This window comes from Macaca mulatta, chromosome 12 (genome assembly GCF_049350105.2).
Source record: "Macaca mulatta isolate MMU2019108-1 chromosome 12, T2T-MMU8v2.0, whole genome shotgun sequence".
In the NCBI taxonomy this organism is placed as follows: domain Eukaryota; kingdom Metazoa; phylum Chordata; class Mammalia; order Primates; family Cercopithecidae; genus Macaca; species Macaca mulatta.
In genome coordinates this window covers 117,263,313-117,290,594 of record NC_133417.1, presented here as the reverse complement: position 1 = coordinate 117,290,594, position 27,282 = coordinate 117,263,313, and the positions used below count along the sequence as shown (strand labels likewise).

At 34.0% G+C, this 27,282-nt stretch overlaps 1 protein-coding gene across 1 annotated transcript in view; it reads left to right on the top strand.

Moving 5' to 3' along the window:
- The window catches only part of ERBB4 (erb-b2 receptor tyrosine kinase 4), a 1,186,765-nt gene that overhangs the window by 417,386 nt on the left and 742,097 nt on the right, over positions 1–27,282 (top strand). Inside the window, exon 2 of the mRNA XM_015110887.3 lies at positions 20,762–20,913. Within this exon, the coding sequence (XP_014966373.3) occupies positions 20,762–20,913 (152 nt within the window). The remainder of the gene's footprint in view (positions 1–20,761; positions 20,914–27,282) is intronic.

The window sequence follows — 27,282 nt, the reverse complement described above, 5'->3', positions numbered from 1 at the left end:
AAATCAACCACAGTTTCAATGGTAGCCAAATCCATTTTCTATTCCTGATCTATTTCTAGTATACTTTCATAGATCTAATTAACTTTCTTTCTCTCCTTTTTTTTTTTTTTTTTTTTTTTTTTTTTTTTTTTTTTTTTTGAGATGAAGTCTTACTCTGTCACCCAGGCTGGAGTGCAGTGGTGTGATCTCGGCTCACTGCAACCTCCGCCACCCGGGTGCAAGTGATTCTCCTGCCTCAGCCTCCCAAGCAGCTGGGACTACAGGCATGCATCACCACCACACCTAGCTAATTTTTGTATTTTTTAAGTAGAGATGGGCTTTCGCCATATTGGCCAAGTTGGTCTTGAATTCCTGACCCCATGATCCGCCCCCCTCAGCCTCCCAGAGTGCTGGTATTACAGGCGTGAGCCACCACATCCGGCCGATCTAATTAACTTCCATTAGAACAAAGTGCAAAAAGGAAGAGGCTTGTAGGAGAGTCCATTGAAGATCTTATTATTCACTACCACTTTTTCTGTGGGATAGAAACTTAATCAATCTGTTTTTATTTAACCCATTTCTACTATTCCTTCTGTGTGAGTCACAGCCATACCAAGGTAAGGCTATCTAGTATTTCTGGGAATTTCTATTACCTCGTTGCTAATTCATGAAGAGTTTTAGAACATTTCTTAGAATTTCCAAAGTTTGAATTCCTGGCAATTATTCTAATAATTTTGGCTCTTATAACCATCTCTTAGATAATTTAGGATCAAAGAAGTTAATAGGAAAACACTGCTTTGTAAATTATACAACATTTTATAAATGTTATTAACCATAATAACAGCTGTAATAATGATTTAATGTTATAATACACTGACATTAAATTGGCATACAATTGTAGGTGCAACTCCAGGTGTGAATATATTTAAGTAAGCATGATCTTTGAAATCTGAGTTGACAAAACAGTTAAATTATGAGGTAATTTTTCCATTACAAAAAGATTGTTTGCAAAATAGTCACAATGAGATATTTTTAAAGTTTCAATAATACATTAAAATATGACTTGAAATATGTAATTTGATTTAAAAATTTTTGATTATGTTTATCATGTGATATTGGTTAGCTTCTGTATACATATGACACATGCTTTTGTTAAAATGACTCTTCAAAAAGTTTCCTTTTAACAAGCTACATTTAACTTGCTTCAGCCAGGACTTGGAAAAAAAAAAATAAAGATGTACCTAAACATCTATTTTCCAATTACATAGGCAACTAGTGCTGTTTAGCCAAATGTTCTTAAGCACCCTGCCAAGTTTTACAATACAGTTTTTCTGCTGGCAGCATAACATTTTGTTTGCAAGTCCTTTCCATAAAGGTGGACATTTTCATGAAAGCTTTCAGCAGAACATGAGGCACTGTGCCATGTGAATATAGCCTAAATGAAGAGTCTCATTCCATTTCTGTCTCTAACTAATATTTGAGAATTCATGTCCTCTATATTTCTATATTATTTCTCTATATTTCTCTCTCTATATATATATATGTATATATATATATTTCATATTTCCTTTATTTAACTGTTTGACCTTTTCTGAGTTCTTTAACTTATCTTGAATGCTGTTTTCTCATCTATATGCATGATCTGGACTTAATGATCTCTAAAGATCTTTCTGGTCCTAACATTCTGAGCATCAAAAATAACATTTGAGTTATATATGAATGAGGAATTCTAGCCAGAATTCCAAAATATCAACATTCATTTATACTTCCATCCATCCATCCATTCATTCATTAAATATTTATTGGGTATCTGCTATGGGTCAAGTACTTCCAAATGCTATAAATATAGTAATGAACAAAACAGAGTTCCTGCCCTCATAGAGCTTACATTCTAAATGAAGATATAATATGGCAGCTGGTGATAAGTGATAAAAAAAATATATAATGTTTTGAAATGGTGCTACTCAAAGTGTGATACACAGGCCAATGCTAGCCTGTTACTGGTGCACAAGATAAATCCATAAATTGATAATCAGCACTTTGAAACTTTTATAGCAATGTTCAAAGACAAGTAAGGTGGCCCCTGTGGCCAGATCTGAGTAAGTGAAATATCCTAGGAGATGATGTCAGAAAAGCAGCAGATAGATGGTGTAAGGGCCTTGCGGTAGGTCTAGATAAGGACTTTTAATTTTATTCTGATTGATATGAGAAACCATTGGAGATATTTGAGCAAAGAAGATTAATGATCTGATTTATAGGTTAAAAGATGTAAAATTGTTTTATATCTGGTATAAAATATACTCAAGAAAGACAAGAAGAAAAGCAGGGACGTCAGCTGGAAAGACATGGCAATATTCAAATAGGGACTCTCGTGACTTGAAATAGAGATAACCAGGTGGAGCTGATAGATATTCTGAAGAAAGAGCTGATGGATTTGCATATGGTTTTGTGGCTTTTATAACTGGGTTATGGAAAGAGAGAATAGTTGACTGACTAGACTTTTGCCTGAGTTAGTGAAAGGGTTGCCATTTATTAAAATGAGATTGGAGGCTGAAGGAAATTGGAGGAAAGGAGTGGATACACTTTTAGAAATGTTGTTCTATTTTTAAAATTTTTTTAAAAAAATCTATCTTAAAAGTTGTACTGTTGGAACAGCCTTTCTACATGCACTCACTTGATTGAAACCTATTTGTATTTCTAAGAAGTGTTATTTTTAGAAACTTGCACCTATTTCTTTACACAGAGTGGAATAAAAAATGAGAAGGGAATGGGTCACAAATGGAGGGAACCAGGGAGCCAAGTTTCTTCATTAATAAAATGGTTGGTACTCATTGAGATTGTACTATAAAATTCTTTTAATGTGTTCTAAATACCAAATGACTATCACCCATAACATCTGTCATGGACTTCTAATATCATGCATGTCTATCAAGAGTACAATGCTGTAGTTCTAAATTTATAAAAGGTAATGTGTCTTCAGCACAAGTATTTCATCTTGTTTATGGGCATTTTTACTTGATGGAAATATACTGCTATTGAACCTTAATAATTCAAAACAAGTAGTTATAGACATTAGTTAACTAATGCTGTGCTTCTAAATGGGAACTACTCATGAAATTAGTACTGATTTTAACTCCTGACTCTTCCACTAGTTAATCCTCTGGTTATATTATTTATATAACCAGATAAAAAATTTAACTTTCTGAGTCTCAACTTCCTCATCTATAAAAAAGATAATAATAATATGTGCTTAATATGATTGCTATTCCATGGCAGTGCATGTATAAAGCACAACAATTTCTGGCACCACTAATATACAGATAAGAAGAATAACTAATAGTAATAATAATATAATTTAACATTATAAAATCACAGTAATATAATTTAAAACATGAGATCAGAAGAGATAAATTATTAGTAAAATAGAAACAATATTACACAATTTTGTATATCAAATTGCATGAGCTAGAAAAGAACCTAGAGCATACACAGAAATTATGACATTAACTTAAATACTCCCCTCCACACACACAGACACACACACACACACACACACACACACACACACTCATGTTTCCTAGTCTATTCAGGTGGGAAATTGGTTTGTTTTTGAACTTTATAGAACAACTTTATAGATGAGTAGATCAGTCTTACACTCAACTTTTAAAGGAATATATTCTTTTTTACTTTTATTTTAGATATTTTAAAATAAAGTTTCTCAACTGTTTACATGAAAAATAAATTAATGTTTTTATCTAAAATAATGTTCTATTAAAATTGCAAAATTATCAAAAGCGTTGATAGTAATTTGGTTAGCATACACATTCTTATAAAGAAATGGCATATTATAGAATGCCTGTCTATTTAGCCTTTCCTAAAATAAAAAAATCATTTTTAAAAATAAAATATATTTATATATATTTTATATATATTTTTATAAATTTAAATGTAAATACCTAAAATTACTATAAATTTAGAAATGACAGATAGGACAAATATATATGATATGTATATATACCTATATATAAATATGTACAGTAATATTACTATATTACTATATTACTAATTACTAATTACTAATATTACTATACATATTTATATATCTCATACCCAAAAATCTATTGATCAGAGAAAACCATTTGCAACATATTATTTTTTTTTCTTCCCAGCTAATATTCTTATGTATATATGCATACACATAAACCCATATATTCTTAAAAAGTATCTTTGCAAAGAATTGACTATATTAAGGGTTATTATTTTAGTTTAGTTTACTTTTTGAAACCAGAACAATAAAAAATGATGCAGCTACATGGATCTTGTTTCTCAAACATATATATTACATTCTATAATCAGATTCTATAGTCATTATTTAACTTGCATTAAGTCTTCTTTACAAGTTATAATCAGGTGTTAAATGCATCTGAAAAAAATGAACATTTACAAAGATTGTAACAAGTAATTGATTCTCTTTTATCCTGGCAAATAATATCAGTAGAAACTTGAATTCTATTTAAAAAAAGATACTTATTTATATAATTTATCATCAAGTCCATATTATTTTTGTGTCAGGAATTGAAAATGAGTCATGTGCAGAAAAGGCATGCTTCACATTTTAAAAATTGATCAGATTCGTGCTGTGACAGGATTAAAAACAGAAGTTAGTATGTTTTCTTTTCCACCTGTATCTCTATGTAAACAGTAAGTGATTTAGTTTAAAATTGTATTGACCTGCTAGAAAATATGTTTTGCCCATAGGAAGCTTGTCAGCTACAAAATATATAATTTAGGCTCTCAGAAATTCACATTAGTTTAAAAATAACTATGCAAGTATTCTATGATTTAAAGCCTACAATTGAAAAATTTTTTCTTGTTATTAGTCATATCTTATATAAGGAAAATAATCATCCATTATTCTCTACTTTTTAAAAAATTGAATCTGATGCTATAGAACTTCTATTATTGTTAGTGTGATATGAGATATTTTTAGTACTGAGTGGTATATTTTTGATACCTTTATTGCCAAATTATCTTAGATAAAATAAATTAAGGAACTTTGTAATGCATTTTTGTGTTATCACCGTAACATAAAAATGCAAATATTGTATACTAGCAAATATCATATCCCTATGTATGTGTATGTGCATGCACGCGTGTGTGTGTGTGTTAGATTTACATATTGCTCTTAAATGTCGAAGACTTTTCTGAGTTCATCTCTAATACTTAAAAAATTGCTAAATGTCACCTTGGCTCTTCTTTAGGTGTCATAGTGAATAATGTGAATTCCATTAAAAGGTTGGACTTTTACTTTCAATCTCTTATCATAGATTTTGTATTATAACATGCTATTCTATTATAATAAAGCCTACGGATAGGATATCAGATTTTTAAATCCAAAGATTCCTTAAACTTTCTGGGAAAACATTCCAAATTAAGTGACTGTCCATGTGACGTCTGAAGTCCCATTTACTTACCTATAGGAGCGTGAAGTGAGTAGTGAATTTGGTAGTAATATTAGCTCTTAACTATAATATCAAATTTCTGAATTAACTAAAATGAAAAAAGACTAAAAACAATACCCACGATATGTTCAATCATATAGTTATTAAGTAATTTAGAATGGGGACTTAATTGAAAATCAGCCTGAAATGGAATAGTTTTCAATAATGTACGTATCCGGTCTGTGTCAGAGCAACTTTTCCTTATCCTTTTGTACAAGTGAATGAGGACCTAGGAAAAGAAATACTGAAAAACATACACTAACCTGGCTAACTGAATAAAGCATTTGTAAAGTATCCTAGTCCTTTTTCTGTTGCTGTAACTGAATGCCTGAGACTGGGTAATTTATAAAGAAAAGAATTGTGCTTCTTATAATTCTGGAGGCTAGAAAGTTCAAGATTGAGGAGCTGCATCTGGGGAGGGTCTTCTTCTTGGTGGAGACTGTCTGAAGGGTCGTGAGGCAGCAGAGGGTATCACATGGCAAGAAGGCTCCAGAATGCCAAACTGGCTTTTTTTTTTTTTTTTTTTTGAGTATAAGTGTGGTTGACTTTATTTATTTTTATTTTTTTAATTTATTTTTTATTATTATTATACTTTAAGTTCTAGGGTACATGTGCATAACGTGCAGGTTTGTTACATATGTATACTTGTGCCATGTTGCTGTGCTGCACCCATCAACTCGTCAGCACCCATCAACTCGTCATTTACATCAGGTATAACTCCCAATGCAATCCCTCCCCCCTCCCCCTTCCCCATGATAGGCCCTGGTGTGTGTTGTTCCCGTTCCCAAGTCCAAGTGATCTCATTGTTCAGTTCCCACCTATGAGTGAGAACATGCGGTGTTTGGTTTTCTGTTCTTGTGATAGTTTGCTAAGAATGATGGTTTCCATCTGCATCCATGTCCCTACAAAGGACACAAACTCATCCTTTTTTATAGCTGCATAGTATTCCATGGTGTATATGTGCCACATTTTCTTAATCCAGTCTGTCACTGATGGACATTTGGGTTGATTCCAAGTCTTTGCTATTGTGAATAGTTCTGCAATAAACATACGTGTGCATGTGTCTTTATAGCAGCATGATTTATAATCCTTTGGGTATATACCCAGTAATGGGATGGCTGGGTCATATGGAGAGGATGTGGAGAAATAGGAACACTTTTACACTGTTGGTGGGATTGTAAACTAGTTCAACCATTATGGAAAACAGTATGGCGATTCCTCAAGGATCTAGAACTAGATGTACCAAACTGGCTTTTTAACAGACCCACTCTCATGATAACCTATTAATCCATTAATTCAAAAATACATTAATCGTGAATGGGTTTATCCATTCATGAGGGCAGAGCCCTCATAACTCAATCCTTCTTAAAAGCTGCACCTCTTGATACTGCTCTATTGGGGATTAAGTTTTAACCTATTTTGGAGGGGGCAAACATTCACACCATAGCATAAGGTATGATATTTCTTCCATTGTAGATGCTGCTGAGTAGATTGGTAACACAATTGACTACTGTTATGCCCGGGAAATTTCCTCTCACAAGTGATGTCTGACTGTTATACAAAACTATGTATATTTTGTATGTGTGGTAGGCGAGAAGGGCTCTGTTTTATATTTTATTGTAGGTAAAATGAATTTTGACTTTCATTGTAGGTCTTGTTCAGTAGCAGTGAATCAGTCAGAAAAAATTATTTATATTTATTAGCAGCTTAACTAAATTTGTATACTATTATTATTTCTAAAAATTCTACAGAGGATTTATCTTAGAATGTAAAATGTTATAAATCTGTGATATTCCTTTTACAGATAACCCAGAGCCCCATGTATTGTTTTCCAGTAACCATTTGTTGAATAAATGTATGACAGAACAAATAAACGAATGACAGACATTTCTCTAGTGGTAGTTGTCTCCTTATCAAGCATCAAATTACAGTTAGTACTTGAAAGTGTATTGTTTACTCTGTTGATACTTTCTTTCGGTGCTCAGCAAGAGGAGTGCTTATACACTGTTGGTGGGAATATAAATTTGTTTAAACATTTTGTAAGACAGTGTGTTGATTCCTCAAAGACCTAAAACAGAAATACCATTTGATCCAGCAATCGCATTACTGGGTATATGCCCAGAGGAATATAAGTCATTCTGGTATAAAGACACATGCTCGTGTATGTTCACTGCAGTGCTGTTCACAATAGCAAATACATGGAATCAACCTAAATGCCCATTAATAATAGACTGCATAAAGAAAAAATACATGTACACAATGGAATGCTATGCAGCTACAAAAAAGAACAAGATCATGTCCTTGGCAGAGACGTGGATGGAGCTGGAGACCGTTATCCCTAGCATACTAACACAGGAACAGAAAACCAAGTACTGCATGTTCTCACGTATAAGTGGCAGCAAAATGATGAGAACACATGGACACACAGAGGGGAACAGTGCACACTGGGGCCTATCGGTGGGTGAGAGTGGGAGGAAAGAGAGGATCAGAAAAAATAACTAATGTGTACTAAGCTTAAAACCTGGATGATGAAATAATCTGTACAACAAACCCCCGTGACACAAGTTTACCTATGTAAAAAACCTGCATATGTGCCCTGGAACTTAAAATAAAAGTTAAAAAAAGGAAAGTTGATTGTGACTGTACTTGCAAGTATGATTATGTTGTAAAAATAACAACTCACTACTCATCTAAATGTTTTAGAGAGATCAACTCACTGGAGATTATAGAATCTAGTTTCTAGAATAATAGAGTTTGGGTACAAAAAAACAATTTAAAATAAATTATAATAATATATTTTATAATCTAGTCTATATTAGTATCAGGTGGGTGCTTTTTCTTTTTTATCCAAGAGAATAATGTGACTATGAATTGGGTTTTAAAACATCCCAGAAAACTTTGTTAGAAGGTGATCTTGGATTAGGCTTTATATGTAAATCATCTGAAGATAACAGTAAAGACTGTCAGTCAAAAATGTTGTTTGCCACACTCCTCCTTCTCACCCCAAGTCTAACATTCACAGACTTTTCTTTTAATTTTAAAAGGGTCATTAATTTGGACACAACTTTACCCTGTATGAGCAAGTTTGGACGGATAACTCGAAACAGTAGAGTGAACCAGAGCCTCTGTTTACAATTATGCAAGCTCATCACTGCACACATACTCATGTACTAGGGAACAGATGGGGATAAAATGCAGTGCATATTGTGATGTCCAGGTCATGTGCCTTTCATGGAGTTTGTTCCACTTAAAAGAGTGCCACCCTAGTGCATTTGCACAAAGGTACCTATTGCCCAAGAGTAGCCCTGGGTTGGAGAATGCTTTGAAGGAAGACAGACCTTAAAAACAAGAATGGGGTGACAATAGTACAATGTTTCACTCTTGGTATTTCTCAATTTTGCCCATTACTAGTGTAAGTTGATTGAATATCTACCCTAGAAAGTGCCTATTGCATATGATTAGTCAAGTAAACATTAGCTGATGAAAGGAATGGAAAGGGAAGTCTCACTCTGAAACCAATGCAAGAGAAAGGCCACAGTCCATTTCTTATTGTGTACATCTTTATCAATGCTTAAGAAATAAACCTCGATATGTGAGCATAGCATCATATTAGGAACATCTAGTTTAATTCCTTCTTGTAAATTTTTCTAACAGGAAAAATATCCCACACACTGCCACTTTAATTACAGTGAATGGCAAAGGTCTCACAGTGATAAGGCATCACAATCAGGCTGGTTTTTATTAGACACGAGGGGATGGTTGAAGGCATGATAATCTAGGGAAGAAAGATGTTTGCTAATGTTTACATACTTAGCTCCCACTGGCATTTTACCAGCTTGGAGGTTTGCACTGTCCCTCTTAATCTGAGAAAGTGCATCCAGATTCACAGCAAGACCTCAAGGAGAGCCAGATGATGGGGCAGATGGCAGATGACTAATTTGGCAAGCCTTGATGAGTGGAAATTGTTTGTTTTAATTGCTTGTCAAGTCCAGTACCTACATTAAAGTTAAGGACCTAACATTTTCACAGAAAATGAAATACTACAAAGTAAATAAGAAGGACTTCGTATGAGGGAGGGATAAAGAGGGCAGGCAGAGAATAGTGGCAAAATGTGGTAAAGGGAATATTACATTTCTGACAATTGTATTTCTGTGATCTTATTATTTCATCCAAGTATGTATAGATAACAGAAATGTAATTTCTAAATCCATAAAGCCTTTCTATTTTTTCTATTTTCAACATAGAAATGTTGTGAAATAAAAATTAAGAAAAAATATTTGAAGACAGGAAAACAATAAAGAATAAGAATATATATATCTGCAGTTACGTTAGTTGATATTTGATATGATGCATTAAAAATCATTTGCCATGTTTAAATTTTACCAAGCTCATCTTTGAAATACAAAGTATAAAAATTTACAAAGATAAATGTTTATATTGGGAAGACTAGATCAAGGCAGACTACTCAAAAATCATGTTATTCATAGAAGACAATCATTTATAATTTTGATATATATCAGGTTTTTTAGTTTTCAGTTATGAGGTTATTTTCCCTCACACTATATAGTAGCTACACTTAAAGACTATTGTAAGTCAACAAAAGATGTAAAGTACAGATCAATTCAATTTTAGATAGAGGAGCAGATAGGTGTATACATAATATATTGATTTACCTTCGTCTTCCACAGGTGCAAATCTATTAGTAAACGTCTACAATGCCAAAGGTTCTTTTCATTTGGTTCACGGATTGTTTAGAAAGTGTTTAGTAGGTCGGGCACGGTGGCTCACGCCTGTAATCCTAGCACCTTGGAAGGCCCAGGCGGGCGGATCACGAGGTCAGGACATCGAGACCATCCTGGCTAACACGGTGAAGCCCCGTCTCTACTAAAAGTACAAAACAAATTAGCCAGGCGTGGTGGAAGACGCCTGTAGTCCCAGCTACTTGGGAGGCTGAGGCCGGAGAATGGTGTGAACCCGGGAGGCGAGGCTTGCAGTGAGCCTAGATCACGCCACTGCGCTCCAGCCTGGGCGACAGAGCAAGATTCCGTCTCAAAAAAAAAAAAAAAAAAAAAAAAAAAAGAAAGAAAAAAAGTGTTTAGTTAATTGCAGCAGTCTCTTATGTTTTATCACTTTGGGAGTCAATAAAACGGTGGTGGAAGGTAAAGATTCAGATAATACATAATAGGATTTTTTTTTAAAGGGATACCAATTTTTTTTTTTTTTTTTTGAGACGGAGTCTCGCTCTGTCGCCGGGGCTGGAGCGCAGTGGCCGGATCTCAGCTCACTGCAAGCTCCGCCTCCCGGGTTTACGCCATTCTCCTGCCTCAGCCTCCTGTGTAGCTGGGACTACAGGCGCCCGCCACCTCGCCCGGCTAGTTTTTTGTATTTTTTTAGTAGAGACGGGGGTTTCACCGTGTTCGCCAGGATGGTCTCGATCTCCTGACCTCGTGATCCGCCCGTCTCGGCCTCCCAAAGTGCTGGGATTACAGGCTTGAGCCACCGCGCCCGGCCGGGATACCAATTTTTACACTGAAAAATATTTTATTTCTAGTTTTATGTAATGAAAAATTAATAGCTTTTTTCTTTAATACATGTAATTATGTAGAATACGAAATTTCTGAAATATAAATTTGTTTCCATTTTTAAAGTCGTTTGGCCCTAATCACATCTGATAAAGATATTTTAAAACATTGTTACATATTTTTTATATTAAAAGATACCAGTAGAAATGAATAAAAGCAATAAAATCTAGGAGTATACTAACAGAGTAATGCATGGTCATTGTATATGATTCATTCAAGAATATAAGGATGGTTTAATAATTGCAATTTATCAATAATTTACCCTAATAAAATTTAAAAACAGTCTCAAAACTGTGAAAAAGTGTATGATAAATTGCAATATCCAAGTCTGAAATAAATCCCTAGTTTTGAAGTAAAAGTAGAATTCTAGAATACAAAACATGATGAAATGTATACTGAGTTAAGGGAAGCATTTCCATGAGGGTTAGATAAAAGACAGGAATGAGTACTACCCATCAATTGAAAAAACTTATCCTAGAAATGCGTTCATAACAATTAAGCTGGATTTACGAATAACACTCAGCACAAAACCTTACTTTGTAGATAGTGAAACCAAGACTCAAAGTGATGAAGTGATTTGCTCAAGTTCATTCAGTTTTTAAAGGTGGAGGAACCCGTGTTTGATTCTGGCTCCATTCTAGTTCTCTTTTATTTTCTTAATTTGTTAGAAGTTTTTTGTAGGGAAAGGGTGTCACCTTGTTGCCTCGGCTGGTATCCTGACCTCAAGCAATCCTCTGGCCTCAGCCTCCAAAAGTGTTGGGATTTCAGGCGCGAGCCACCACACCTGGCCTTCCTTTATATATATTCTTTACCTTTTTTTTTTTTATTATTCTAGTTCTCAGTGTCTCTGAAGTCCATATATTTATTTAACAAATGTTTACTGAACATCTATGCCTGTTTACTGTTGTTTACTGAGCATCTGCTATATGCCTGCTTTCCAAGGTGCTGAGCAGACAAAGGGCCTATCTCTTATGAGGCTTGCATTCTAATGTGGAGACATATAATAAAAAGTTAAACATGCAGATATACAGTGTAAATTCACATAGCAAAACTAAACAAAAACAAACCAAAAAAAACCCACCAAAATGAAAAGAAAGCAGAACACAATGTATGGGAACCTGATGTCTATTTTAGATAAGGTGGTCAGAAAAGGCTGTTTTGAAAAGGTGACATTTGAGCAAATTATTAAATACAAGTTCTTACAGGCTATAAGAACTTTGGATTTTATAGTCACTGCAATTAGAAGCCAAGGGGTGTTCTCAGTAGGGCAGTGACGTGAACAATTCACATTTTTGAAAAAACCATTCTGGCCTCTGTATGGAGAAAGGATAAACATGAATGCGTTTCTCAGGGTTCCCCAGAGAAACAGAACCAAAAATATTTAAGTTACTGGATATCAAAAAGAGCAAACATGAAGAAAGGACTTTACCTTCTCCCCCAAGGAAAGAGATAGTGCATTTTGGGTTGTAAGCACAATAGTTATATCATGTTTGGTGGAAGTATGACCGGTTATTTTCTTTATTTGGAGATTAAGTAGAGATTAAGAAGTTGTGTATGTGTGCCAAGTTAACAAGGGATGGGTTTATGATAGTTAATTTTCTATGTCAATTTGTCTGGGCCATGGAATGCACAGATAGCATATATACACGAGAATATATACACACATATATATGCTATACATAGCACACACACAGATTTATTTAAAATGTACTATATAGTCTTGGCTCACACAATTATGGAGGCTGAGAAGTCTCACAATCTGCCATCTGCAAGCTAGAGACCCCAAAAACCTAGTGGTATAGTTTAAAGGCCTGAGAGTTAGAGTGCCAATGGTATAGATTCCAGTTTCGATATGAAGGCTTAAGAACCAAAAGTGCCAAGGACTGGAGATCTATGTCTCAGTTCAAGCAGTCAGGCAGAGAGAAAATTCCATTTTCCTCTGCCTTTTTATTCTATCCATGCCTGCAACAGCTTGGATAATACTCACCCACACTGGGGAGGGTCATGTGCTCTACTCAGAACACCAATTCAATGCTAGTCTTTTCTGAAAACGCCCTTATGGATACACTCAGAAATAATGTTTAGCCAGCATTCTGGGCATCCTGTGGCCCAATCAAGTGACAGATAAAATTAACCATCACAAGCCCATCCCTTGTCAGCACAGCACCCATATGCATCTCCTTCATCTGTACTTAGTCTCCAAATAAAGACAATAAAAGGTAATGATTTCATCTAACATGATACAACTATTATGCCTACAACCCAAAATGCACTAACTTTGTCCCCAGAAGAGAAGATGAAGTCTTTTTTGATGTTTGCTTTTCTCCTTGATATCCGGTAACTTAAATACCATGGCGTAAAATTAACAATATTTAAATATTATGACATAAAATAATACATCTTATGTTTCATGATAAGGAAATAAGAGAGGAAAAGAAATAGACACACCCACACACAAAATGTATTCATAACACAATAAGGAATAAATAGTTATGGCAATTACGTACTCATTTCTGTCAGTGGTCACATGATCATAGCTGGTATTTATAACTACTTTTCTCTACTACCCGTTTCATACTCCCTTTGCCTCCAGCAGCACCTCAGTTGTTTATGGTGCTTTACCTGTTGAGGTGACCCAAACATTAATTCCAAAATACCTTGGACCATACTAGTCCTGCTTTGATTGGGTAGTTGTAGTTTTCCATTGAATTTCATCACTGCACATGGTAATACTAAGAGACGCCTAGAGGAATGTCCTGTATTAGAGACATACTCTTCCTTATTACCACCACTGTGGAGTAGTAATATTGGTAGAATCTGCTACTATCCTTAGTAGTCAGGAACAATTATCCCAGCCAGCTTAGCAATTCCCTTCTTTGCCTGTTGATTCAGAGGAATGAGGAGCCCAAAGTGGCTGCATGGCAGTCACTTCCAATTCAATGGAATAACTGTTGTGTTTCCTGGTAGAGTACAATGTTTGGAAACCTGATACCTATTTAAATAGGGTGGTCAGAGAAGGCTTTTCTGAGAGAATGACATTTGAGAAAAAACGAATACAGATTCTTACAAGCTATGATAAAGAATTTGGATTTTACAGTAAGTTTAATGAGAAGCCAAAGGGTGTTTTTAGTGACATGAATGATTTATATTTTAAAAAATATTATTCTGTTCTCTAGGTTGATAATGAATTAATGGGGGCAAATAGGAAATCCTGGACATTAGTTAGGAGGCTGCTGTGTAAGTCCAGGGAAGAGATAGCAGTGTTTTGGATTAAATGACTATAGCAGTGGAAGTGACAAGTTTGGACCCACTTGGGGATGTATTTTGAACATAGACATAACAAAACTTGCCATCTCTGCATAACTATAACAGCATTCGTTAATAGTCACTGAATATAGATGCTGCTTCTTATGTGGTCTTTAATATTTTTTATTTTGACGTTTACTACAATGCTAGGTTTTTTAATGCCCAACAATATACATTAATCCAAAGTGCATTTATTAACATTTCTGAAAAGGAAAGTACTTATTGGTGTTAAGTCAGGAAAAGAATTTTTTATCAAGTTACCATATTTTATGTAGGAAGCCTCTGAATTATGCACACACAATATATACATTACTTAAATATACTGCTCACTGCTTTCCTTGCTATGTGCCTTGTGAAACTACAGAAGCCCTTACAAAACAACTTGGAAGTTTTTATCAGTAATTATTTTTTCATGATATTGGGAGAAGAGTAGATGCCAAATAAATAATTATTCATTTCTTAATTTCTTAATTGATAAACTGATATTTTGCAATAGACATTTGCAAGTTAGGTAATTCTCTCTCTCTCTCTTTTTTTTTTTAATTCCCATCATCTTTTCTTTGTAAGCAAATAGAGTGCTGGTTTCATAGCCAGAACAAGCTTGGATGCAATAATTAATTTTCAGTTTTAATATAGATATTGTTAAGTTTTCCTTATTTTATTTTTAATATATTTTCCCAATGAATTAAATTAATACACTGTCAACCAACCTTTTTATGTTGCTACCACCTTTTTAATTTTTTACCAAATGAGGATTATATGGTTCACACACTGTTGGATATAAATCTTAAGAAAAAATAAAAAGCCTGTGTTTGTAGGTATAGCTACATTTGTAACAGAATCAATACTAAATAGAATAATTGAGGATTTTATTGGGACCTCACATATAGCTTTACTCCTGGAGTTACATTTGGAATGAAAATTTTAGGGAGCACATATACATTTTGGATTTTTGATGCTTGAACTCTTGTAGGCTTACGGTTTAAGGACTTTATAATAGTATTGACAAAGGGGGCTGAATTTTGTTAAACTTGTTTTGACTGCTGAAGACAATTTTTCAATTGTGTTTTGATAAACAGCTTTGTGAAATCGATGAAACCTGATGGTTTAAGCATTGTCTTGCATACATTGCTTGATTGTAAAATCAATTGACAAATGAAAGTTGTGAGTTACTCAGTGGAGGCTCCACAAAGACAACTACAAATGATTTCTATGAACCTATCTGAACCAGTTCTTTAAAAATCGAGTGTGTCTTTCAAGATAAAATTTATGATGAATATACTGTGGATTCTAGATACTTTGAATCAAACATAAATGAAAGCCTCACTGAGACAAAAATATCTACTAAATTGAACAGCATGTAGTAAAAAAACTGCAAAGACTAGAATGTTTGGCAAATAGAGTATTGTGATTAATTTTCTGTTTTTTGGAGCATCTTTTTTTGTCAAAAAATATTTCTAAACATATTTATTCAAATTTTCCATTTTAAGAAGGTATATACAAAACTTACCTGATCATTTATTGAGCAATAGCAATAGTTGAGGGCCATTTTCTGAATACGAGTTATAATTGTTCTGGTATCAATTAAATGAATTATTTCAATGTAGGGTAGCATATGTTCATTATAAGAAATTTAAACAAAATCCTAAGTATTTATACTATACAAATATTTAAATGAATATCAACAGTGAGAACTTACCATGAATTTATAACTATCCAGATTCAAGTAATATTGTATAATATTATATTGAGTCTAATATTGTATACCTTTTTATATATGTAGAATGGGAATTGTGTAAAACTACCTAGGTATTGCAGTTATAGTAATAGATGCACCTCTCAAAGGTTGTTTATGCTTCTATAGAAAACGTCAGAATACACCAAATATTTTGAAAACATTTTCATTTAGATTATTACATATTGATTTTTTATATTAATATTAAAGTATGAGTATTATTTCCAATTGAGAGAAACTATACAACATAAATTATACATAGGTTGCAATGTGTTATTGGATATACTTTAGAAATGGTGCGGCAAATTTATTAATGGATGCTTATATTACCCCCATAATTAGTTGTATTAAAATATGTTCGTCCTCATTGGAATTTGAAATAATTAAAATGTATATTTCATAAACTCATATAATAATACCATTTCTCAGCAGTCATAAGTTTATAAAGATTTTGTATAAATTTACTGGGAGCAATAAAATAAAGATCATGGATTAACGTTTTTCCAAAAGGACCTTTAATATATAATGAAAAATATCTTGGACTTTGATCTTGGTTTATAAGAAATATGCACATCAATCAATTTTTCTTATTCTCCTGCTTATGTTGAATATCATTTCTTGGGTGCTTGTTTTAATAATAAGAGAACATTCCACAGAGGCAATAAAATGTTGTTATGATTAGGAATGATTTTGTAATTTCATTATATAGTTAGCAAATTCAGTCAAACCAAGCACAATAGTTAAAATTACTCAAAGTCAAAAGCATATAACACAACTAGAATTTAATCCTTTCTGTATGTAACATTTTAGCAGGCGGGGCCAATATTCATCATCATCTTGATGATATTGATAATATAACAATGTAAAATATCTATTGCTTGAAAATCCTACTTCCTTTTAGCTCAGTTCTCAGCCATCTCTAAGATGTATCACTCATTCTTATGGTCTAAGATGATGGCTCATGTTTTAGCCATGACATCTGCATTTCTGGCATCAAGCTGGAAGAAATTATGAAGCAACCAGGCAAAGTCAGGCTTCAACCATGTTTGAAATCAAGTTCTGGAAAAGTGTCATGCAACATGTCAGAACTTAGTCCATTGGCCAAACTTACCTCTAAGGGAAGGAGAGAAATATAATCTTTATTTTGGGTGACCACGTGTCCAGCTAAAAATCGTGCAGTCTATTACAATGAAGGAAGAGGAAAATGGATATTAAAGATTTTAGAGGTCTTTACCATAGCATCCATCCGTATCACTCTACAAAATCTGCATTATCAAAGGCAATAAATGAATTCCAGCATGATGTATAAGGGGCTTGGAGGGAGCAATGGAAGAGTAGCATGGAGGTTATAAGCTGATAGGACCCTGGAGAGAGAGGAAGTGATTTTTTAACATTTATTTAATGTGGGATTTAGAGACAAATAGTCTAAAGATTGTTTTAGTGCTACTCTAACAACATACCACAGAGTAGGTGGCTTAAAACAATAGCGATTTATTCTCTCACTGTTCCGGAGGTTAGAAATTCAAAACCAAGGTGACAGCAGGCTCATTCTCCCCTTGAAACTCCAGGTAGAATTCTTCCTTGCCACTCCCTAACTTCTGGTGGTGGCCATCAATCTTTGGCATTCCTTGGCTTATACTTATATGGCTCTACCCTTTGCCTTTCTGGTCACAGGGCTTTCTTCCCTGATTGTCTTTGTGTGCACATGGTATTTTCCTCTTCTTATAGCAGGGCTGTCCAACCTTGAGCTTCCCTGGTCCACATTGAAAAAAGAATTGTCTTGGGTTGCACGTAAATATGCTAACACTAACCATAGCTGATTCAAAAAAATATAATGCGGGTTTTTAAAAAATATGTATTTATTTATGAGACGGAGTCTCGCTCTGTTGCCCAGGCTGGAGTGCAGTGGCGCGATCTTAGCTCACTGCAAACTCCACCTCCCGGGTTCACACCATTCTCCTGCCTCAGCCTCCCGAGTAGCTGGGACTACAGGTGCCCGCCACCACGCCCGGCTAATTTTTTGTATTTTTAGTAGAGACGGAGTTTCTCCGTGTTGGCCAAGATGGCCTCGATCTCCTGACCTTGTGATCCACCCGCCTTGGCCTCCCAAAATACTGGGATTACAGGCATGAGCCACTTAGCCCAGCAAAAAATATAATGCTTTAAGAAAGTTTATGAATTTGTGTTGGGTCACATTCAAAGCCATCCTGGGCTGCATGTGGCCTAATAGCTTCAGGTTGAACAAGCTTTATTATCATTATGTTGAATTAGGGAACACCCAAATGACCTCATCTTAATTTGATTTACATCTAGGAAGACCCTATTTCCAAATAAGGTCACATTCTAGGTAATGGGAATTAGGACTTCAACTTATCTTTTAGGGACACACAATTTAGCTGGTAACAGAGTACTTCAAGAGAATACACTGTTTGGGGAACTTTAGAAATCCAGACTTTAAAAGTTTGGGCTTTGTTTTTATAATGAATTTCCACTATGGTTACAGACATATATTATTTTTCAAGATTTTTGGATTAAGATTTTTGTTACTTTTGATGTGCTCATAGGCAAAAACAGGATTTAAGGTGGTCTTAATTATCAGGCTATACCCATCTAGATGTTTTCCTTCCTCTACAGGAATTCACAACATCAGACATCATGACATATTTTTTACTTCTGTGTATATAAGACATGAGTCTTATATATATATATATTATATGAGGTAATATAAACCTTATATATATTATATAAGTAATATGTTACCTTATATATATTATAATATATAAGGTAATATGTTACCATATATAACACATTACTAAGCCGTGTTCCTAGTGTGTTTGCAGTCTCCACTTTGTATCTTGCCTTAAATTCAGCATATCTTATGTAACTTACCTGAAGAAGATTCATTTCCAAACCATTTTCTTTAACTTTACATACCATTGTTAATAGATTTATAATATATATTTTTAGTCTACTTAAGATTAGAGTCAGTACATTGAGTGGTGAAGATAGTGCTCTGGAAGGCATATAAACCATAAGAATAGTACCAAAAAGTCTGGCTTCTGGAAGTCACACACAATTTTTTTTTTTTTTTTTGAGACAGAGTCTCACTCTGTTGCCCAGGCTAGAGTGCAGTGGCATGATCTCGGCTCACTGCAACCTCCACCTCCCAGATTCAAGCGATTCTCCTGCCTCAGCCTCCCAAATAACTGGGATTACAGTCATGAGCCACCATGCCCAGCTAATTTTTGTGTTTTTAATAGAGACAGGGTTTCTCCATGTTGCCTAGGTTGGGAACTCCTGACCTCAGGTAATCCACCTGCCTCAGCCTCCCAAAGTGCTGGTATTACAGGTGTGAACCACCATGCCCAGCCACAAAATTAAAAAACAAACGAAAACAAAATAAAACAAAAAAATTTGTGTAAACTTATGTGCTCACATAGGAACAGAACCTGGCAGACGGATTATTTGTTATCAGTCCATTATACCTCAGAAACTCATGAATATATACAGTGATATTCCAGTTGATAACAATAAAAATTGTATTTTTTACATATCTTGCTTGTAGTATATGTTTACAAATATTTCAATTTAGACCTAAAGACAGAAAGACCATTCAACATATCAATCCCATTACTGGGCATATACCTAAAGGAATATAAATCATTTTATTATAAAGACATATGCACGTGTATGCTCATTGCAGCACTATTCCCAATAGAAAAGACATGGAATCAACCTACATGCCCATCTATAGTAGACTGGATAAAGAAACCTGGTACGTATATACCACGGAATACTATGCAACCATGAAAAAGAATGAAATCATGTCCTTTGGAGAGACACGAATGGAGCTAGAAGCTATTATCCTTAGCAAACTAAAGCAGGAACGGAAAACCAAATACTGAAAATTCTCACTTATAAGTGGGAGCTAAATGATGAGAACACATGGACACATAGAGGAGAAAAACATACCCTGGGGCCTGCTGGAGAATAGAAGATGGGAGGAAGGAGAGGATCAGGAAAAATAACTAATGAGTTCTAGGATTAATAGCTAGGTGATGAAATAATCTATATGAATAACCCCCATGCCACAGGTTTACCTATGTAAACAAGCCTGCACATGTACCCCTAAACTTAAAATAAAAGTTAAAAAAATAATAATAAAGCATGTTTGAGGTCTTGTAGGTGCAAGTTTATTTAGTAAAAAATTTACTCAGCTGGAACAGCTTATACAATAACTATGTTTTCAATATAACTGTCACTTTCACTATCTTTTGATTTTGATTTATTTACATTTGTAGAATTACTCAATTAGAAAACAGAGTAAATTGTATGTCCTAAAAGAACAATGTTTAAATAAAAGTAAATGTATTTACTTGCTTTATATGGTCATAACAAATGGGATTAAGTTTATCTCCTTGCTATGTATTTCTGTGGAGTGTATGCCTTCCTGCTCTCTGTGATTAGCACATGTAATCTGGGAATTTAAAAGTGAAAATATTTATCAGTGTGTGGGTCTATGCCTCTTAATGACAATCAAAATATTTATATTCAGAGAACTGGGATAGACTTGTGGAATAGAGAGTTTTGAGGAAGATATTATTGTGCATATCATATAAAGGTTATATAATTTCATCTTTATCTTCTTGTCTTTGCAGTGTGTGCAGGAACGGAGAATAAACTGAGCTCTCTCTCTGACCTGGAACAGCAGTACCGAGCCTTGCGCAAGTACTATGAAAACTGTGAGGTTGTCATGGGCAACCTGGAGATAACCAGCATTGAGCACAACCGAGACCTCTCCTTTCTGCGGGTAAAGCTTTGGCTTTCTTTCTCTTCTTTGTGAGTGAACAGTGGTGTCATGATGCATACAGGTAGACCTGTGTGCTGATACCTGGAAGGTGTGCTCTTCTGCCTGGCAGGCACTGTGACTCTAGGCAAAAGATAAGAGATAGCGAAACACACCCAGGAAAAGAACAAGAGTAAGAAAGCCATAATGACTGACGCTCCCGAGTTTAAAGCAGTTGCTGTTGCCCTAAGATTGATAAAAGGTTCTGTCACCATGTAGTACATGACATCTAGCAAATCTTTTTCTGACAAGCTGTGAACTAGGAGAGTCAGAGGACAAATCAGATAACAATTGATAATTTCAGGCAGTCATCTCCATTTCTGCCTCTTTTCTGCCACTTCGGACTTTTAGACTATTTTATATCACATAAGGAGACTAACACTGTTATTAAACAAAATAAAAAAGAAAAGAAAAGAAAAGGGAAGGGAAGGGAAGAAAAGCATGTGGTTTTGAAAACCTACAAGTTATTTAAAGTAGACTCATAGGAAAGTACTTACGTAGATCAATACACGCATGAACACAAATGTGTATATGTATACTTGAAGTTGCTCAATCAGTCCTTTTGGAAATTATTATTATTATTATTTTGCTTTCATCTATGCTATGTTAAACTGGCTATTAGTGCTAATGCTTCCAGTTTCTTTAATTTTGCTTTAACTGGAATATGTTTGGGAAAATCTGAACTTGAAGGGGACTTTGACAAAGTGAGATGGGGATGTGGTCTTTGCACAATTAAAAATTTATTCTTATACAAGAATTACTAATATACATTTTAAACAATAGCATCCCTAGAATATATTTGGTCTTGTTTTCAGTAACTTTTACACACTTCTTAGAAGCACTTTCATATAAATTTACGTTAAATGTTTTGAATACTGATGTAATAAACCGGTTATTGGATAGTAATTTTTTTAGAGATCTAAGATAATTTTAATAATTCTATACTTACGTAAATAGTGAAAAGAGTGATATTTAAATATTTTGAGTGTACTAAATATGTCTAAAATTGGTAACAACCTAAGAAAATGAACCACCTCAAAACATTAATAACACTGTATGGCTTACAATATCCATTTTTAAAACGACTCTCATAGTTGGACTAGTAAAGCAAATGAACCGAAGGTATTTCCTTACTGTCTACTTGACTGATAGAACTCTGTTTCTGTAAGTTATGTGTCAAAAGTTTTTAATAATTTTGATGGTTAATTTTGAGGTCTTTGTTTATCAAAAGTAGATAGTTAAGGATATCCGAATCATAGAATTAGAGGGCCTTAAAAGAAACTACATTTTTTCTCTCTCTCTCTTTTGTTTTTTGTCTTTTGCTTTTTGAGATGGAGTCTCACTTGGTCACCTGGCTGGAGTGCAGTGGCACGATCTCGGCTCACTGCAACCTCTGCCTCCCAGGTTCAAGCAATTTTCCTGCCTCAGCCTTCTGAGTAGTTGGGATTACAAGCTCATGCCGCCACGCCCAGCTTATTTTTTGTACTTTAGTAGAGACGGAGTTTCACCGTGTTGCCCAGGCTAGTCTCATACTCATGAGCTCAGACAATCCGCCCTGTTCGGCCTCCCAAAGTGCTGATATTACAGGTGTGAGCCATCACGCCCGGCCCAAAAGAACTTACTTTTTGAGGGAGCTATTGTTTAAAGAAGGGAACACATACAAACTATCTTAGGACATATGACAAGAAACTCAATGACATTATAGAATAGACAAACTAACAAAGTAAGCTGAATTCTGAAGCAGGAAAAAGAAATAATTTAAACAGTCTATTAGATTGGAATAATAGAAAAATTTTAAAATGCAATCTAAAGATCTGTGTTTTTCTTCTTATGTTTGCTTTACTTTTCTATACATGGAACTAAATTTCACTGATAATACAAATAGTTGTGACTATTGTAAATGACAGTCATTGTATTAAATAACATGAAAATGTCTTTTTATGTATTTTATAGTAATTCTTATGGTCTTGTAAGATAAAAGCATAGAATAATAAAAAATAGACTTTAGACCATTTTTAACTTTTAGCAATATGAAAGTAGCATGTAGATATTTTTGATATATGGTCGATACTGTGTTAGAAACTATTTGAATTAAAAAGTAAGATATGTTATTAGAATGAACAGATTTGCAAAAAGTAAGATAAGGAGGGCCAAGATTTCTGCCTGGATAAAAAGTAAGCTATTTCTTTCACAAAAGTAAATTTTGGTTCCTAACTACTAGCATCTCTAAAAAGTTCATCTAAACTTTGTATTAACCCATGTGCATATCTTTATTTTAATATATGTATTTAATGACAACTCTAATAGCACTTAGTTTTTGCTTCCTAACTTATTTTTTGTTTCACATATCTTTTGTTTTTTTTTAAAAAAAATCGTTTCTATTATGGCATATACCGATTCATGTCATATGCAATATTATGTATTACACCTCTCTAATCCTTAGGAAAACACGTCTGCAATCCCAAGTAAACAATGGCATTTATTGTCCTTGACTTCAACAATCATGTTGAGGATTATAGATATGTAATACATAAGTACTGTATATATATATATGTGTGTGTATACATAGGCATATTACAAATACTGTATTTGTATACATATATACATATATGATAAATTGTGTTTTATATGTGATATGTATGTGTTGGTGTGTGGGTGTGAGATTTTATATATATATATATATATATATATATATATATATATATATATATATATATAATATATATATAAAATCATTGCTAAGACACAAATAAGAACCCAGAATCAGAAAGAAGTTGTGGTCTTATGTTAATGGTAGGGGTGGGGTGCATGCTGGGTTATCTGAAGGATTCAGGAAAACTTGGCTCATTCTGAGGGATTGGCTTATTCTGAAGGATTCAGGAAAAGTTTCGTCAAAGGGGTGCTTGAATTAAATCATGAGAAAATGAACAGAAGCTCATGAGGTGAGTGCATTGTAAGAGAAGGGCATTTCAATGGGAGTAGTATAAGGCTTAGAAGGAAGCCCCTGAATCAGAGTTAATAAATGTGTACTCAGTGTGCACTGTTTTAGACACTAGGCATATATGTGCAAATAAATCACATGTGACTCCTAATCCCAGGGAAGCTACAGTATAATGTTGATGAAGAAAAAGTTTCAGGTGTAGTAGAATATTCCTTTGGAGAGGTAGGAGATATCAGATTCTAGTGACAAGTTAACATTTTGTGATTGGATAAGGTAGTCAATGGAGATTAAAAAGAGTAAGATCTAAGATCAATAAGTGGTTCAAGAACAGAATACTCTTTAACCAGGTGTGGCGGTTCATGCCTGTAATCCCAGCACTTTGGGAGGCTGAGGTGGGCAAATCACTTGAGGTCAGGAGTTCGAGACCAGCCTGGCCAACATAGTGAAACCCCGTCTTGACTAAAAATACAAAAATTAGTTAGGTGTGATTGTGGGCACCTGTACTTGGGAGGCTGACGAAGGAGAATCACTTGAACCCAGGAGGCAGAGGTTGCAGTGAGCTGAGATCATACCACTGCACTCCAGCCTGTGCAACAGAGCGAGACTCCAAAAAAACAAAACAACAACAACAAAAAACCCAGAATACTCTGGATGCCCCATTCTCTGTTTTCTTACTGGGCCCTGAAAGCAGAGACTATTTACCAAAATCTTCATAATACTACCGTATTGGATAATACAGTATTTCAAATTATACTTTTGAATATGCTACAAAGCTCTCCATTTAATATAAAATTTCATTCCTTCCTAAAACCACATTATGGCTTATTTATGCTGATAGTAACTTCTCTCCACAATATATGATCTGTCCAGTATTGGCACTTTATAGTAAGTGGAGTCCATGTAAAGAAAATATAGTGATTTTACCATTATTTCCTATAAGTTTCAAATTGTATGAGTGGATAATAAATGTATATTTCTCCATTATATACATAGATCTCATCTATATTTATGTAACTAGGACTCATTGACCAAATTTCTTATAAAGGTTTTACAGTTTCTCTTCCTCTAAGAGTGACCCAAATGATATATTTAGAGGGTCAATAGTGATCTTAAATTTCATTCTGGATTCATTTCTGTCTTTAGGAACTTAAGAAATTACTTTAGGTTTTAAAGGATTTTTCTTCCTTATTTTCATCTCTAGCTAGCAATGTAGTAGTGTTTTGCTTTGTCATTTGTTTTATTTTGTATGAAACCACTCAAATTTCTATGAATTGTGACAATTTTCCCTCATATCTCGTTTATCTTGTTTACTATCTGCATATTCAACATTTATGACTAAGACAGTGATAAGACATAGTAAATATTCATTAAATATTTGTTGAATGGACAAGAGAATTAGTATTTGTCTTAAATTATAGATCCCAATTTCATATATGATCTATTGTCTAGATAAACATGTTAGTCTCTTTTCATAGTCATGTTATTTCAGTGTGCCCTCACACACAGGCCAGGTATGTGGGAATAAGACAATCAAAATCCTTTCCCATGAGGATTTGGAATTGTCACCAATAGCATTCAGTTTCTCTATTAGTTTCTTCACTACTCGAATACCACGACACAGCCATTTTTTGTCTTGTGGTTTGAATGTCATAGAGAGCTGTACAGATAGAATGAAGCCAACACTGAAACAGAGATAGAGTAGAAAAAAGCAATATTTACCCCAAATGGTAATTTGGGGAACCAGTCATTTCCATTTCCCACTCTACTTCTGAAGACGGATTGCATTCCAGCCATTTCCACCTCTACTCTTGCAACTTTATAGTAATTTCACCCTTAAACTAGAAAAAGATTGCTTCCTTTTACTACACTAAAATGCCTTGTCTAGTACATCTCCTGAGATTTCAAGAACACAGCAAAAGTGAGCCTTTGTAATTGGATTGAAGATGTACTTTTAAATAATTTTAATATTTGTAGATACTTTCCTTAATCTTTGTTAGATACATTCTGTTGAAATGCTTTTAAATGCGTTGTTTTCAAGATGCTTTTATTATAGCAACCTTGATGCTTATCTCTGTAAACACTTTTCATGCCAGCTTTCTTGTAACCTCCAGTTTTTGCATTTCTTTTTGGGAAGAGAAATCCAGTTTACTGTGTTTAACATTCAACTCCCAAGGAACCACATTGCTGGCTAGAAAAAGGCCCTAAAACTTATTTATTATGTATTTTATCACTATCACAAGGTTAAGACATATAATAGAAAGCAGCAAGGCATAAAAATCACAGATTTTGCGCTATTGTCTTACACTTTGTGAACTCTTTAAAACAAGGCAAAATGTAGTAAGTAATGGGAATGAACTATTAGACCTTTTACCCTCATTAGAATTCGTGGGAGCTTTCTCTCCTTTGTCATTCCATTGGTCTTTGCTACTGCTGGCACTTAATAACTCAGTGCTTCTAAAAAGGTGCCTGACCCACCAGCTTTTACACTTTAAATTTATTTTCTGTTTTATGTATTAGCTTTAAGCAAATAACTATAATGTGTCAATTATGTGTAAAGAAGTCTGCTATGAAATGTAGATATATAGAGAGTGTTAACACCTATCCTCAGTCATTGCTATAGTAGGTTATAATTTTTAATCTGTGGCTTGAATTTAGTTGTGTGCAAATTATTTTAGGAATAGTGTACATTAGGATTTTGAGGAGATAAGTTTATTTAACAGTTGATGCATGGATGTGGAATAGTTACAATATCGTAATTCATTGGGACTCTGTATGCTGTGGTCTAGAAACCTTAAATTTTAGTCATTATAGATGTCTTTTATTCCTAATAAATGAATAAAAATGAAGTAATATATGAAGATGCCTTTTAAAATAACATTCATACTCTATTATTGACAGCAAAAGGCAATGACTTTGAAAAAGTCAGAAAGTATACTTGTTTGAAGCAAAAAGATTAAGAAAAGGTACCTTCTCTCAGATAATGAATAACAAACGCATGCTATTATGAAAAGGTAACACATCTGAAAAACAAAATTTACTTTTATTTTATATTTGGCAGAGCTATATGGCTGTTTTTGAATGTACAAGAAATAATGCCAACAAAAAATTTCTATTTTTAAAAAACAAAACTTTGGAGAAATCATGCAAATGGTTTATTTTTCTCTACCGGAGAAAATGTCCTATTTTTAAATTCAAATATAGCCTTTGTCTTTAGTTAATAATTAACATTTTATAATGCTATAGAACTGTCATCCTCTTTTATTAGGATCTATGTATGGGATTCTTCTGAGGATGTTGCTTTTCAACTACTCTTCATAAGACATAAAATTTGCATTACTTTTCCATAGCTAGTAAAGGATCTATACATTTCATTCTCTTTCTCATGCATATTC